Here is a 14,974-nt window from a genome sequence, read left to right on the forward strand (position 1 = left end):
CCCTACTAATGTTATTAGAAGAGATACAAAAGAATACTCATTTCTACCAAATGTAATAAATTTTGTAATATCAGCCCAACATAAAGTTAGTTATATCATTAGTTATTTAGTTATACCTAAAGTTGTGAATTTTGCAGTTTAATCTAATATAATAATTCTTTGACAAAGTTGTCAAACTGGGGACTAACTTCTCTGTCTCATAGCCTCTCTATCTTGCAGCTGCAGTTATAGCTTCTGCAATTCACATACTGTCGCTTGTTTTAGATCAAAGTTTGATTCTTGGATGAACCTTACTGTCTCAATTCTAAATACTTTTCATTCTAATTCTCTTTACAAAATAAGACAGCACCCATTTGAATTCTATTGATGACAGTGAAATTCAATCTCCTTCACAGCCTTAGCAAGTCATTAAAGGAAACTTATTTGGATTCAACAGGACATGACCTCATCCTCACCCTTCCCTTATAATTTGTCTCTGTCATTGTCCCCATGATCTTTGGGTGTAAGGATCTGCTCAAATTGTCTCACCATTATCTTAGCATATTGCTAAGTGGTGAAGTTACAATTTATTTTTTGAAGTCACATTGACACACTGACCATATTTTACAACATCTTTATACCCCTGCCTCCCCCCACTATGCTATCTGTCTCTTTGTGTTCTCACTTCATCTTCCCTTCTAATGAAGTGGGCCGCTCTTCACTATCTAAGGTTGACTGCTCATTGGAATTCAGCTAAATCTTTTCATTTTGTTTGTACGTTGTATTTTTAATTACATGGTACTCTTATAGATATGGTTAATATGTAATAACAGTTAGCTAAAGAATTTTAATTATTGTGGGATTATATTTTGTATCACCTTCTGGCAGGGTCAGCCCCAACAAACCCTCCTCTTGGCCCTTGGCCTATGAGCATTGACTTTGGTAATAATACCCATTCTTTCAATCTTTGCTGTCTACTTTTTCACTTCTTGAACTGTCTTTTAGCAATGTACATTAGTAGGATCAATACAAGTCATACAACAAGTTGTACCACAATCACCATTTGAGATATAATCCAAATCCAGGGGTGAATTTGGGTATTCAGGACGCAGTTCCACAATTGGTCCCACCAACTGATCTCTCTCAGGCTCTCATTTACTTGATTCATATGAAGGTTGATTTCCTCGGTGTGTGTGTCTATTTGTGGATGATGTCTTTAGCCTCCTTGACGAAGTGAGCCCAATCTGCTGTCAGATGGGGAACAATGGCAGTTTAGTGGTGACGTACTGTAATATTTCTTAGTGTGTGTCTGTGCATTGGACCGTGAGATTTTCCTTAAGTAGTAAGTCTTTCTCTGGCATAGATAAGATTTGTTCATTAACAATAACGTGCCAAATTATATTGCCAATGATAATATTATGTCCCAACAGAGGACAGTTTTTGACCCTTTGTGATAATAACTAGCTACTATATCAAAGTAATAAGTTGGTCCAATTGGGGCACACTGCTGAAAAGACTGGGGGATTATTCACTGGTAAAATAGACTGTGTACAGTTCTCTTAAGAGTCAAAGCCACAATAGATACGCTTTTGCCCAGTCAGTTCCTCTAGGCATGCCTAGTGATCCTCTCCAAGGTACCACTGATAAGTCGATGTCCTTCTTGGTAATATTCGTAATGATCACATGGTTTGGGATCTTTTTAGCACTGTCTATGTCCCATCATATTATTTGCCAATATTGTTGACCTTCCTCAAGTGATAGGTATGAATGACCCCACAACTAGATATGTATAGCGCTGCTGCTAAGTATTGTCCCCCTTTACATAAGAACATAACTTAAGAACTAGGAGCAGGAATAGTCCATCCAGCCCTTCGAGCCTGCTCCACCACTCAATAAGGTCGTGGATAATCTTTTCGTGGACTCAGCACCTGCACTCTCTCCATATTCCTTAATTCCTTTTATTTTTCAGAAAAAAAGTTATCTTAGCTTTAAAAGTATTTAGTGAAATAGTGACAACTACTTTACTGGACAAGGAATTTCATAGATTAACAACCCTCGGGGTGAAGAAGTTCCTTCTCAATTCAGCCCTAAATCTGCTCGCTCTAATTTTGAGGCTGTGCCCTCTTGTCCTAGCTTCACCTACCAGTGGAAACATCCTCTCTACTTCTATCTTATCCATTCCCTTCATAATTTTGTATATTTCTACAAGATCCCCCCTCATTCTTCTGAATTCCAATGAATGTAATCCCAGTCTACTCAGCCTCTCCTCATAATCCAACCCTCTCAACTCTGGAATCAACCTAGTGAACCTCCTCGGCACCCCCTCCAATGCCAATACATTTTTTCTCAAGGACACCAAAACTCCAAGTGTGGCCTCACCAGTACCTTGTACATCTGCAACATTGCCTCGCTGCTTTTGAACTCAAACCTTTAGCAATGAAGGACAAAATTCTATTTGCCTTCCTAGTTACTTGTACCTACAGACCAACTTTCTGTGATTCATGCACAAGAACACCCAAATCAGCATGCTGCAACTGTTTACCATTCAAGTAATAATCTATTTTGCTGTTACTCCTACCAAATGTATGACTTCACATTTATTAATATTGTATTCCATCTGCCAGACCTTTGCCCACTCACTCAATACATCTGTGTTCCTCTGCAAAGTTTCATAGTCCTTTGCACACATTGCTCTGCCACTTATCTTAGTGTCATCTGCAAACTTTGACACCGTACACATGGTCCCCAACTCTAAATCATCTATATAAATTGTAAATAGTTGTGTTCCCTGAGTCAGACCACTAGTCACTGATTGATTGCCGGGTAAAAAATGAGGTCTGCAGATGCTGGAGATCACAGTTGAAAATGTGTTGCTGGTTAAAGCACAGCAGGTTAGGCAGCATCCAAGGAATAGGAAATTCGACGTTTCGGGCATAAGCCTTCATGCCCGAAACGTCGAATTTCCTATTCCTTGGATGCTGCCTAACCTGCTGTGCTTTAACCAGCAACACATTTTCAACTGATTGATTGCCAGCCAGAATAGCACTCATTTATCCTCGCTCGTTGCTTCCTGTTAGTCAACCAATCCTCTATTCGCATTCATACTCTATCCCAAATGCCATGTATCCTTATCTTATGAAGCAGCCTCATGTGCAGCATCTTGTCAAAGGCCTTTTGGAAATCTAGTTTCACCACACCCACTGGGTCCCTGTTGTCCACCTTGCTCGAAACGCTTTCATAGAATTCTAAAAGATTTGTCAAGCACGACCTGCCCTTCATTATCCCATGCTGTGACTGTCCAATGGGACAATTTCTTTCGAGACTTCTTCCCTGATAATAGACTCAAGCAACTTCCCTACTACAGAGGTTAAGATAACTGGTCTATAATCTTTTGTTTACCTCCCTTTTTAAACAGTGGCGTCACATTTGCTGTTTTCTAATCTGCTGGGATTGCCCCAAAGTCCTGCGAATTTTGGAAAATTACCGCCAGTGCGCTTACTATTTCTCCCGCCATCTCTTTTAGTACCCTGGGATGCATTCCATCAGGGCCAGGAAACTTATCTATTCTTAGCTCCATTAGCATGCCCAACACTGACTCTTCCGTAATAATGATCATTTTTATGTCCTCACCTACCTCCATCTCTTCGTCACTTACTGGCATGTTATTCGTGTCCTCCACTGTGAAGACCGATTCAAAGTACCTGTTCAATGCCACGATCATTTCATCACACCCCATAACTAAAGGACCAATGTTTACTTTAGCCGCGCTTTTTCATTTTATATATTTAGAAAATATTTTGCTAAATTTATTGCTTTAAATTCTTTGCTAGTTTTTTCTCACTCTATCTCACTTTCTTTATAGCTTATTTTGTGGCTTTCTGTTGACTTTTAAAGTATCCCTGGAATATACTTTTGCTGAACAATTTGAAAAATTTCTTTGAAAGTCTTCCACCGCTCATCAACTGTCCCTCAATAAGATCTTTGTTTCCAGTCTTTAGCCAGGTCCTCCCTAATTCTATTGTAGTCCCGCTTGTTCAAGCACAGGACCCTGGTATTGGATTTTATCTTCACTCTATCCAGCTGTATTCTAAACTCAGTCATACTGTGATCATTCCCTCCAAGACAAACCCTAACTATGAAGTCATTAATTATTCCAGTCTCATTACACAGGACCAGATCTAGGATAACTTGCTCCCTCGTTGGTTCCATTACAAACTGTTCAAGAAAACAGGGCGGCACGGTGGCACAGTGGTTAGCACTGCTGGCTCACAGCACCAGAGACCCGGGTTCAATTCCCGACTCAGGCGACTGACTGTGTGGAGTTTGCACGTTCTCCCCGTGTCTGCGTGGGTTTCCTCCGGGTGCTCCGGTTTCCTCCCACAGTCACAAAGATGTGCGGGTCAGGTGAATTGGCCATGCTAAATTGCCCGTAGTGTTAGGTAAGGGGTAAATGTAGGGGTATGGGTGGGTTGCGCTTCGGCGGGTCGGTGTGGACTTGTTGGGCCGAAGGGCCTGTTTCCACACTGTAAGTAATCTAATCTAAAAAACTTTCACTGATGTATTTAACAAACTCCTCCTCAAGGCTACCCTGACCGAGCTGTTCGACGAATCTACATGCAGATTAAAATCCCCCATGATAATTGCCGTACCATTTTTAGAGGCATGAGTTATTTCTTTGTTTATTGCCCACCCCCATGTGATGTTATTATTTGGTGGCCTATAGATTATGGGGAGAAAGTGAGGTCTGCAGATGCTGGAGATCAGAGCTGAAAATGTGTTGCTGGAAAAGCGCAGCAGGTCAGGCAGCATCCAAGGAACAGGAAATTCGATGTTTTGGGCACAAGCCCTTCTTCAGGTTAGGAAGGCGGTGCTGAGTTCGAGGGATTCGACTGAGACAAGGTGGGGGGAGGGGAAATGAGGAAACTGGAGAAATCTGAGTTTATCCCTTGTGGTTGGAGGGTTCCCAGGCGGAAGATAAGGCGCTCTTCCTCCAACCGTCATGTTGTTATGGTCTGGCGATGGAGGAGTCCAAGGATAGCAGGTTCCTCCTGGGAACCCTCCAACCACTAGGGATGAACTCAGATTTCTCCAGTTTCCTCATTTCCCCTCCCCCCACCTTGTCTCAGTCGAATCCCTTGAACTCAGCACCGCCTTCCTAACCTGCAATCTTCTTCCTGACTTCTCCGCCCCCACCCCACTCTGGCCTATCACCCTCACCTTGACCTCCTTCCACCTATCGCATCTCCATCGCCCCTCCCCCAAGTCCCTCCTCCCTACCTTTTATCTTAGCCTGCTGGACACATTTTCCTCATTCCTGAAGAAGGGCTTATGCCTGAAACGTCGAATTTCCCTATTCCTTGGATGCTGCCTGATCTGCTGCGCTTTTCCAGCAACACATTTTCAGGCCTATAGATTATGCCCATCGGTGACTTTTTCTTCTTAGAATTTCTAATTTCCACCCAAATGGATTCAATCTCATTCTCCATAGAACCTCTTAGCACCACTCTAATGTTGTCCTTGAATATCAGAGCTACACCACCTTCCTTACATTCCTGTCTGTCCTTCGAATAGTCTGGTAACCCTGGATATTTAACTCCCACTTATGACTATTCTGTAACCACGTCTCCATAATGGTTACCAAGTCATGTTCATTTGTGATGACTTATGCCATTAACTCATCAACCTTGTTACAAATGCCATGAGCATTCAGGTAAAGTGCCAGCTTTCATACCGTCCTGATTCATAACATCTCTAATATCTCCTGAGTTATCCTTCCTTTTTGCTTCTTTTGTAGCCTGCCTTGAACTTAAACCCTCCAACATACATGCTAATCTGTTGCTTACCTTTTTATTTATCATCATACTTCCTGCTGCTCTCCCTTTCCCTTTTCCAAGTTTAAACTCCTTTAAATCCTATTTATTCTTTTCGCTAGAATTGGTTCCTGATTGGTTTAGGTGGAGACTGTCCCATCAGATACCCCCGTTCCAAAACTGATGCCAATGCCCCATGAAATGGAACCCTTTTTCCTACACCATTCCCTTAGCCACATGTTTATTTCCTGAATTTTCTTATCCCTAAGCCAATTTGCACATGGCTCGAGCAGTAATCCGGAGATTATGACCCTCGAGGATCTGTTCCTTAATTTCATTCCTAGTGCTTGATAGTTCCCAAACAGGTCCTCCTTCCTAGCCTTGCCAATGTTCTTAGTCCCAACGTGGACCACAACAACTGGATCCTCCCCTCTCACTCCAGTATACTTTCAAGTTAGTCAGAGATGTTCTGCACGCTGGCACTGGGTAGGCAACACACCATGCGGGACTCTCGATTCGGCTTGCAAAAGATATCATCTGTCCCCTTAATTATAGAATCCCCTGTAACCACCAGTTGTCCTTCTGCTTTCCCCTCTTGAATAGCCCGCTGCACCATGGTGGTATGGTCAATTGGCACATCCTTCCTGCAGCCCCCTTCCTCATCCACAATGAGTGTCCAATACTCTACGAGCGAGGTGTCCTAGGTTAGTGTTCTCCCCAAATCATTTTCTGCATTGCTCATTCAATACCCGGTCTGGCAAATCTCATTGCAACATGTTAATATTGATCATTGTTAATAGACAGCTTGAATAAGTTGTACATAGCTCTGCCTTGTGCTCTTCTTGGGAAATGTTAGCTATGCAATCGATAATCAAGTTATTTGTATCCTGAACAGGTATCAGAAACTCAGTGGTGTCCAGAATAACTTGATAGGATTTTTGTCCTTACTGACTTGTTTTCTTTCAATTCTGATAAGTGCCACTTATGATTCTACAAATATTCTGTTGCAGATCCTGTATTTGTAAATCACTACTCCTGAGGCACAGTCTGTCCTTGCTAACTCCAAAAGACTTCTCTTCCTTCTACTTCCAGTTGGTCAGAATTCCTCCTTTATCAACTAGCTTCTGAGGAAGTGGGTAAACAGCTGTTTTGTGTAGGAGAGCCCCATTTTGGTACTTGTATCTCAGTCATGTCAAAGACTACTTGCACATGTCCACACCCTGGCACGAGAGCCATAGTTTCTCCTATATCCCCCGTTACCCTTTCTAACACTAATGCTAACACGTGGTTCCTATGCTGAGTCTCGTTGCATTGGGGAACTGGGGTTGTTCTCTTACTATGATCTGTTTATCTTTTCCTTTCCCACCAGACGTACAGGCCATTATTCCCTATTGTTACTTGTGGATTATCCTAATCCAGGGCTGCATTTGAACATTTAACCTTTTTTTGAAATTCCTGTTTTGTGTCTTCAAGAATGTGTAGTTTCTTCTGTACAGGTAGTAGAATTTGACAGCCTGAACAATTCTTGGTCTAATTTCCCCAGTTGCTCACTTAGGTGTGGAATGGGGGCTGTTCTACTTTCTCATAACCCATGAGATGGTTACAGAATGTATCGAATACCTTTTTGGTTGTCCAGTTTTTATTGTTAGATCTGCATCATTCATATCTGGACTCTAGTGACCAGCAAGCAGAATTTGAGGTACATGATGTTTTTATGATTGATACACAATACTGTTCTCCCATTGTCATTTATCCCTTTGGCTAATTTGTCAAGTATTCATTAGTGTGTCTTTATTTCCCCCTTTTGAACCATATCCACAATTTGACTTGCAGGAAGCCTTATGTCTCAGTCTTAATCTAATTGGTGAAGTTCCCATTAAATCAGATACTTGCTAGATTATATTTGACTTTACTCCTTTTAAAATTATTTCAAATCCAAAATTGACATGTAGACCCAAAGGTTTCCTTTGTATGCAGCTCCTATGGTATTATTGGGTTGGCAGGATTCATTAGTGGGAGAAAGTGAGGTCTGCAGATGCTGGAGATCAGAGCTTAAAAATGTGTTACTGGAAAAGCGCAGCAGGTCAGGCAGCATCAAAGGAGCAGGAGAATCGACATTTCAGGCATAAGCCTTTCCTGAAGAAGGGCTTATACCCGAAACGCCAATTCTCCTGCTCCTTTGATGCTGCCTGACCTGCTGCGCTTTTCCAGCAACACATTTTTAAGCTCAGGATTCATTAGTGGTCAATTAAATCCTTCCCAACAATTTATCCCATTTTTACTGATACGAGTTAGACCCACTTAGATTGTTTCCATTGGCTCTTGCTTTTAATTAAAATATTTAGATTTATTAGCCCCAGAATCTCATTGAATTTCCTATTGTATGTTCGAACTAGCAACTTGTGTGAAGTAATTTTATCAATCCCAATTTCAGAAAAAAATAAAACCAGACTTCAAGGTTTTAAAAATAATTGTAGTCACTTCATTGTTTTCTCTATGCTCTAAAATTCATATTTTGTAACCACTAAATGTTATAAATTCAGATTTATGCTCCTTAATTTGGTTTGTTATCCTGCAGTTAAAATCATAGCATCATACAACAGAGAAACAGACCCTTTGGTCCAACGAGTCCATGCTGACCATGTTCCCAACATGAACTTGTCCCACTTGCCTGCGCGTGGTCCATATCCCTCCAACTTTTTCTATTCATGAACATATCCAAATGTCCTTTAAACGAAACTGTACCTGCATCCACCACTTCCCCTGGCAGTTCATTCCACACATGAACCACTTCCTGTGTAAAACGTTTGCCCCTCATGTCCTTTTTAAATCTTTCTTATCTCACCTTAAACATATGCCTCCATCCTAGGAAAAAGACCCTATCAAGCCAATTTTGTATCCAACTGGCAAGCTCACCCATGTAATCTAACTTTTATAATGAGTCAATCATGTGGAACCTTGTCAAAGGCTTGACTAAAGTCCACTAAAGAATGTCCACCACTCTGCCCTCATCAATCTTTTTGGTTACTTCAGTAAAAAAATTCAACCAAGTTCTCCATCTGCAGATCACCTCACTCAATAATAGTAAAATAACATCAAACATGGACTTAAAATTTTCCAGCTGTTTTTCATCTCTATCCTGCTTGAGGATACTTCTGTTCCAATCCCAAAAACCTTTTGATTCTTTAAATCTAAATTCTCCTTGCTCCTTGCAATTTTAATCACTTTACTCTTTGATTGAAACCCATTCTTTAGTGCAATATTTCCCCTCCTTTGTACCAGCACATTTTGGGTTAGTCTCAGAATGTCCTTGCACACTTATGCAGTATACAAAAATTCAGACCTCTTAAAAGGAAAGGCAAGAACACAAACATTACTGTGGGCTAAGGAGTGGTAGATGGAGTTTAGTTTTAGATAAACGTGAGAAAATGCATTTTAGTAAGGCAAATCAGGGAAGGTCTTGATGGTAAGATCTAAAAAGTGTTGCTGAACAAAGAGGATGCACGTGCATAGTCCCTTGAGATTGGAGCCACAGGTAGACAGGGGGTGAAGAAGGCATTTGGCACACTTGCCTTCACTGGTCAGTGCATTGAGTATAGTGGTTGGGATATCATGGTGTGGCTGTACAGGATGTTGGTGGGGCCATTTCTGGAGTATTGTATGAATTTCTGGTCAACCTGTTATAGGAAGAATATTATTAGACCAGAGAGGGTTCAGAAAAGATTTACCAAAATGTTGTCAGGATTGGAGGGTTTGAGTTATAACAATTGGCTGGGACTTTTTTCACTGTAGCGTATGAGATTGAGAGGTGACCTTATAGAGGTTTATAAAATCATGAGGGATGTAGATAAGGTGAATGGCAGGTCTTTTCCCTAGAGTGGGGAATTTCAAGATTAGGGGGCATATTTGTGAGGTATTTTAAAATTGCAACTATACCTGCATCCACCACCTCCCCTGCAGTTCATTCCACAACGGACCATTTCCTTGTAAAAAGAAAAGGTTGTCCCTCCTGTCCTTTTTAAATCTTTTTCCTCACACCTTAGAAATATGCCTCCTAGTTTTGAACTCCCCTACCTTAGGGAAAAGACCTTTGCAATTCAATCTATGCCCCTCATGATTTTATAAACATCTATAAGGTTGCCCTCAACCTCCTATTCTCCAGTGAAAATGCCTGAGTCTATCCAGCCTATTTTTATAACTCAAACCCTCCATTCCTAGCAACATCCTGGTAAATCTGTTCTGATCCTTCTCCAATATGACAAAGCAACCAGAACTGCAGAGTAATCAAGAAGAAGGCTCACCAGTGTCCTGTACAGCCTCAACATGACCCAACTCCAATACTCAATGGTCTGAGTAATAAAGACAAACATGCTAAATGCTTTCTTAGCCACTCTGTCAACCTGTGATGCAAATTTCAAAGAATTATGTATTTGAACTCTCTTCTGCAGCACTACTCAGGGCCTTACCATTATTTGTATAAGTCTTGCCTTTGTTTTACCAAAATGCAAAACCTCACATTTATCAAAATTAAACTCCATCTGCCATTCCTCAATTAGCCATTAGCCCAATTGATTAAGGTCTCTTTTTAATCTTAGATAAGCTTCTTCATTGTCCACTATCCTACTAATTTTGGTGTTATCTGCAAGTGTTCTAACAATGCCTCCTATATTCTCATCCAAATGGTTTATATAAATGACAGGAAAATTACATCTAATATCAATGTCTGTGGATACTGCTGGTCATAGGTCTACAGTTCGAAAAACAACCCTCTACCACCAACTGGATGAACTTTTCATCAATATATTATCCATTTGTATGTAATTTAAATAATATGTTGAGTTTGTTTAACATTTAAGATCAACTAGGAGTAAGTGAGGACTATAGATGCTGGAGATTAGAGTCAAAGATTGTGGTGCTGGAAAAGTACAGCCAGAATGATTCCTGATGAAGGGCTTATGGCCGAATCGTCGATTCTCCTGCTCCTCGGATGTTGCCTGACTGGTTATGCTTTTCCAGCACCACACTCTTCGATTAAAAGTAAGATGAACTTGCATGTGTCTATTGTTACTTCCAAGCCCTTCAATTGTCTATGTATTCATTTTTTTCTATATGAAAATATAAAGTGTTGAGATTTCATTGCATCTCTCATGATTAGGTTGGCACGGTGACCTTGACAGACCTTAGAGGTCCACTATAGCCCACGTAACCTGAGGCAGGTGTTTTTCTGATAGGCCTACCAACTCCTCCGACTCCACTCCTTTGTAAATCCACTTGTTGTAAAACTCCAATGATACAGGCATAATATTACCACTAATTCTGTGCCAATGTCACATCAAAATCACGTGCGGAAACTGACATTAGATCCATCTATTCTATGCTTCCAGCGTATGCAGGATGTGCCCATGCTAGTCCCTAAACAGCTGCTATGTGTCTTGTGGGGAGCATCCTTGCTGCATTTTTGTAGTTTCCAATGTGTAGTGCTGGCACCATTGGTGCGGTATAGTCTTTTATAACCCTTTAAGGTTTCTTATGTGGCTTCGTGGCAGATCTTGCTTAATAATGCTCTGGCATTTTACTACATTAATATTAAACAAAAGTCATGAGAAATTTGAGGTGTCTCTATGTTTTAGAAATTTTTTTTAGAAGACTGATCTATTTCAGTTGGGTCATGCAGGAGTGCAGCTTTACTTCTTATGCATAACAATCGTCAATAATATAATAAATTTGCAAGTATTATTGATAAAAATTAATACTTTGTTATATCTGCTTGTCATTTTCTTGTTAGTTCTGTTGCCCAAGCAATTATATCTGTCACTCCAAAACATTAACCAAGCATATGTTCAACTTGTGAATAGCACTATTACACTAAACTGATATAGAAATGCTAAGTAAGATTCCCTCATATCTTAGTGCATAACTAATCTGGCTCAGGCCAGCAAATTTCACAAAGATATCTAGCAGACTGTGTTCAGTTGATTATCATAAGGGGAATCATTGGACTCTTAATCCTGGGTAAGGTCAAACATAATTGTGGGAGTTTATGTTGCTGGCCAGAAACTTTATTCCATTATTTGTGTGATGGATTTTAACTATCATTTGCCATTTGGCTGAACTGTATGCTGACACTTGTAGTTTGAGATTACAACTTGCTTCCTTCGGTGCAGTACAGTTTTGCAGCAATAGTGGTCTTTCTCATTCTTGCACCTTTGAAAAATTTGAATTGTTGATTTGAATGGTTGGTACATTTTGGATAGAAAGAGTATGTTGAAGCTAATGCATTTCCTGGTCTGGGTAATTTCTGCCTGTTGGATTCTAGTTTTGAGTGCTACTTTTTTAATAAAGTACATATCTTGCTGCTGTCAATTTCAGTTGATTAATTTTTAAAAATTGTTTGCATCCTGCATTGATTTAAAACATGAGATCTTTCATTTATCCTATCTACAGGTGACAGGAGTGAGGTTGATGAGTTTCCACTCTTTTGTCCGCTTCACACTAAAGAGCCAATGAAGCTGTTCTGTGAGACCTGCGATGTGCTGGCCTGCTGGAACTGCCAGCTAACACAACACAAAGGTCATAGGTAAGCTGGAGGGAGATTATCTAGGTGCATTGTAATTCAGCATTAATAGGAGAATTGCAAGATCCCTTCTCCCTGCAAGTTTAAAGCTGCATAATTTAGTTTTCAAAACCCAGTGTAGGATACTTTGCCCCAGAGTTGAGGAATTATTTAAGAAATTTTTGGGGATGATGCAATCAGTTTCTGTATGTGGGTAGAACAGAATGCTTTTTATTCAGATTGAGTAAGATTAGAAAGTAAGGAAATCATCGGACTAAGGTAATTAAAATTATATGCTTGAGGGTTGGAGCAAAGTGAAGAAGGATGAGAAAATGAGTTGCACAGTATGGCACTGCAGTGACTTTAAAAGGTGTGTCCTGTTCTTGTTTTTTTTAAGCAAGTGCTTTGAGACGGGGAAGTGGGCTGTCTGGTCCAAGCCAATAAAGTAAAAAGTTTGTAAGGTCCCTGGGTTTTATTTTAAAGTTAAACAATAGGAGCATGAATGGCTCCCACAGGTTTTAGTTAATCTTTCAGCACTTGTTGGGGTTTTGAAGCTGGTTGTGGAAGTTGCCATACATCTCTCCCTGCTGCAGCAAAACACTTCAGTTCTCTCTCTCTCTCTCTCTCTCTCTTTCTCTGCCAGAAGTTTCTTTTGATGTTTATTTCTCACGAACTGAAGAAACATTATATGTGAGACTGAATTTGACTTTTCTAAGGGCGTGTTTATGGAATGTTGTTATATTCAGACATTTGCTATTCAGTACTTAAATAATTTAGTATTCTGTTAAATTTTCCAACAGTTAAAGAACAAAGAAAATTTACAGCCCAGAAACAGGCCCTTCGGTCCTCCAAGTCTGAGCCGATCCAAATGTACTGTCTAAACCTGTCAGTCAATTCCTAAGCATCTGTATCCCTCTGCTCCCCACCTACTCATGCATTTGTCTAGACACATCTTAAATGAATTTACAGTGCCTGCCTCCACCACCTTTGCTGGCAACGCATTCCAAACGCCCACCACCCTCTGTGTGAAGTACTTATTGCGTGTATCCCCCTTAAACTTTCCACCTCTCACCTTGAAAGCGTGACCTCTTGTTATTGAATCCTTCACCCAGGGGAAAAAGCTTGTCTCTATCCATCCTGTCTATACCCTTCATGATTTTGTAAACCTCAATCAGATCCCCCCCTCAATCTCCTTTTTTTTAATGAAAATAAACCTAACCTACTCAACCTTTCTTCATAGCTTTCACCTTCCATACCAGGCAACATCCTTGTAAACCTTCTCTGCACCCTCTCCAAAGCGTCCACATCCTTTTGGTAATGTGGCAACCAGAACTGTACACAGTATTCTAAATGCAGCCGAACCAATGTCTTGTACAATTTTAACATCACTTGCCAGCTCTTATACTCAATACCCCGTCCAATGAAGGCAAGCATACTATATGCCTTCTTGACCACTCTATCCACCTGTGCAGCAAACTTCAGGGTACAATAGACCTGAAGCCCCAGATCTTTCTGCTCATCAACTTTTCCCAAGGCTCTTCCGTTCGTTGTATAATTCGCTCTAGAATTAGTCTTGCCTAAATGCATCACCTCACATTTTTCTAAATTGAAAACCATCTGCCACCTTTCCGCCATACTCTCCAGTCTATCTATACCCTACTGTATTCTCTGACAGTCCCTTATGCTTTCTGTTACGCCACCAATCTGCGTGTTATCTGTAAACTTACTGATCATACAAACAGTGCCTTCTTCCAGATCATTTATGTATATTACATACAACAGTGGCCCCAGCACTGATCCCTGTGGAACAGAACTGGTCACCTTTCTCCATTTCGAGAAACTCCCTTCAGCTACTATGCTCTGTCTCCTGTTGCTCAACCAGTGTTTTACCCACCTAGCTAGAACGCCCTGCACACCATGTGACTTCACTTTCTCCATTTGTCTACCATGGGGAATCTTATCAAATGCTTTACTAAAGTCCATGTATATGACATTAACAGCCCTTCCTTCAGCTATCAACTTGGTCACTTCCTCGAAGAACTCTATTAAGTTGGTAAGGCACGATCTCCCCCGCATAAAACAATGTTGCCTATCACTGATAAGCCCATTCTTTTCTAAATATAAATAGATCCTATCCCTCAGTACCTTCTCCAGCAACTTTCCCACCACTGACGTCAGGCTCACTGGTCTGTAGTTACCTGGAATATCCCTACTACCCTTCTTGTATGGGGGACAACATGAGCAACCTTCCAGTCCTCCAGCACCTCACCTGTGTTTAAGGATAGAGCATAGAACATAGAACAATACAGCACAGAACAGGCCCTTCGGCCCACAATGTTGTGCCGAACATTTGTCCTAGCTTAAGCACCTATCCATGTACCTATCCAATTGCCGCTTAAAGGTCTGCCACTCCAACAGGCAGCACATTCCATGCCCTCACTACTCTCTGGGTAAAGAACCTATCCCTGACATCCCCCCCATACCTTCCACCCTTCACCTTAAATTTATGTCCCCTTGTAACACTCTTGTACCCGGGGAAAAAGTCTCTGACTATCTATTCCCCAATCATCTTGTAAACCTCTATCAAGTCACCCCTCATCCTTCGCCGTCCCAATGAGAAAAGGCCTAGCAC

The 14,974-nt window shown here is 40.9% G+C and overlaps 2 protein-coding genes across 5 annotated transcripts in view; one reads left to right on the forward strand and one right to left on the reverse strand.

Annotated features, from left to right (window-relative positions):
- Positions 1–14,974, reverse strand: part of rpl27a (ribosomal protein L27a) — a 369,147-nt gene that overhangs the window by 218,720 nt on the left and 135,453 nt on the right. The window contains exon 1 of one of the 2 annotated variants that reach the window (XM_060838930.1): positions 1,959–1,963. The exons of the other annotated variant lie outside the window; for it this stretch is intronic. Within the exon in view, the coding sequence (XP_060694913.1) occupies positions 1,959–1,960 (2 nt within the window). The 5' untranslated portion in view covers positions 1,961–1,963. Of the gene's footprint in view, positions 1–1,958; positions 1,964–14,974 lie in introns of those variants that run through there. 2 annotated transcript variants of the gene reach the window in all.
- The window catches only part of trim66 (tripartite motif containing 66), a 227,699-nt gene that overhangs the window by 158,929 nt on the left and 53,796 nt on the right, over positions 1–14,974 (forward strand). For all 3 annotated transcript variants that reach the window (XM_060838925.1, XM_060838927.1, XM_060838928.1), the window contains one exon: positions 12,234–12,366. In XM_060838925.1, coding sequence (XP_060694908.1) covers positions 12,234–12,366 — 133 coding nt within the window. The remainder of the gene's footprint in view (positions 1–12,233; positions 12,367–14,974) is intronic.

Source organism: Hemiscyllium ocellatum, chromosome 18 (genome assembly GCF_020745735.1).
Source record: "Hemiscyllium ocellatum isolate sHemOce1 chromosome 18, sHemOce1.pat.X.cur, whole genome shotgun sequence".
Lineage (NCBI taxonomy): Eukaryota > Metazoa > Chordata > Chondrichthyes > Orectolobiformes > Hemiscylliidae > Hemiscyllium > Hemiscyllium ocellatum.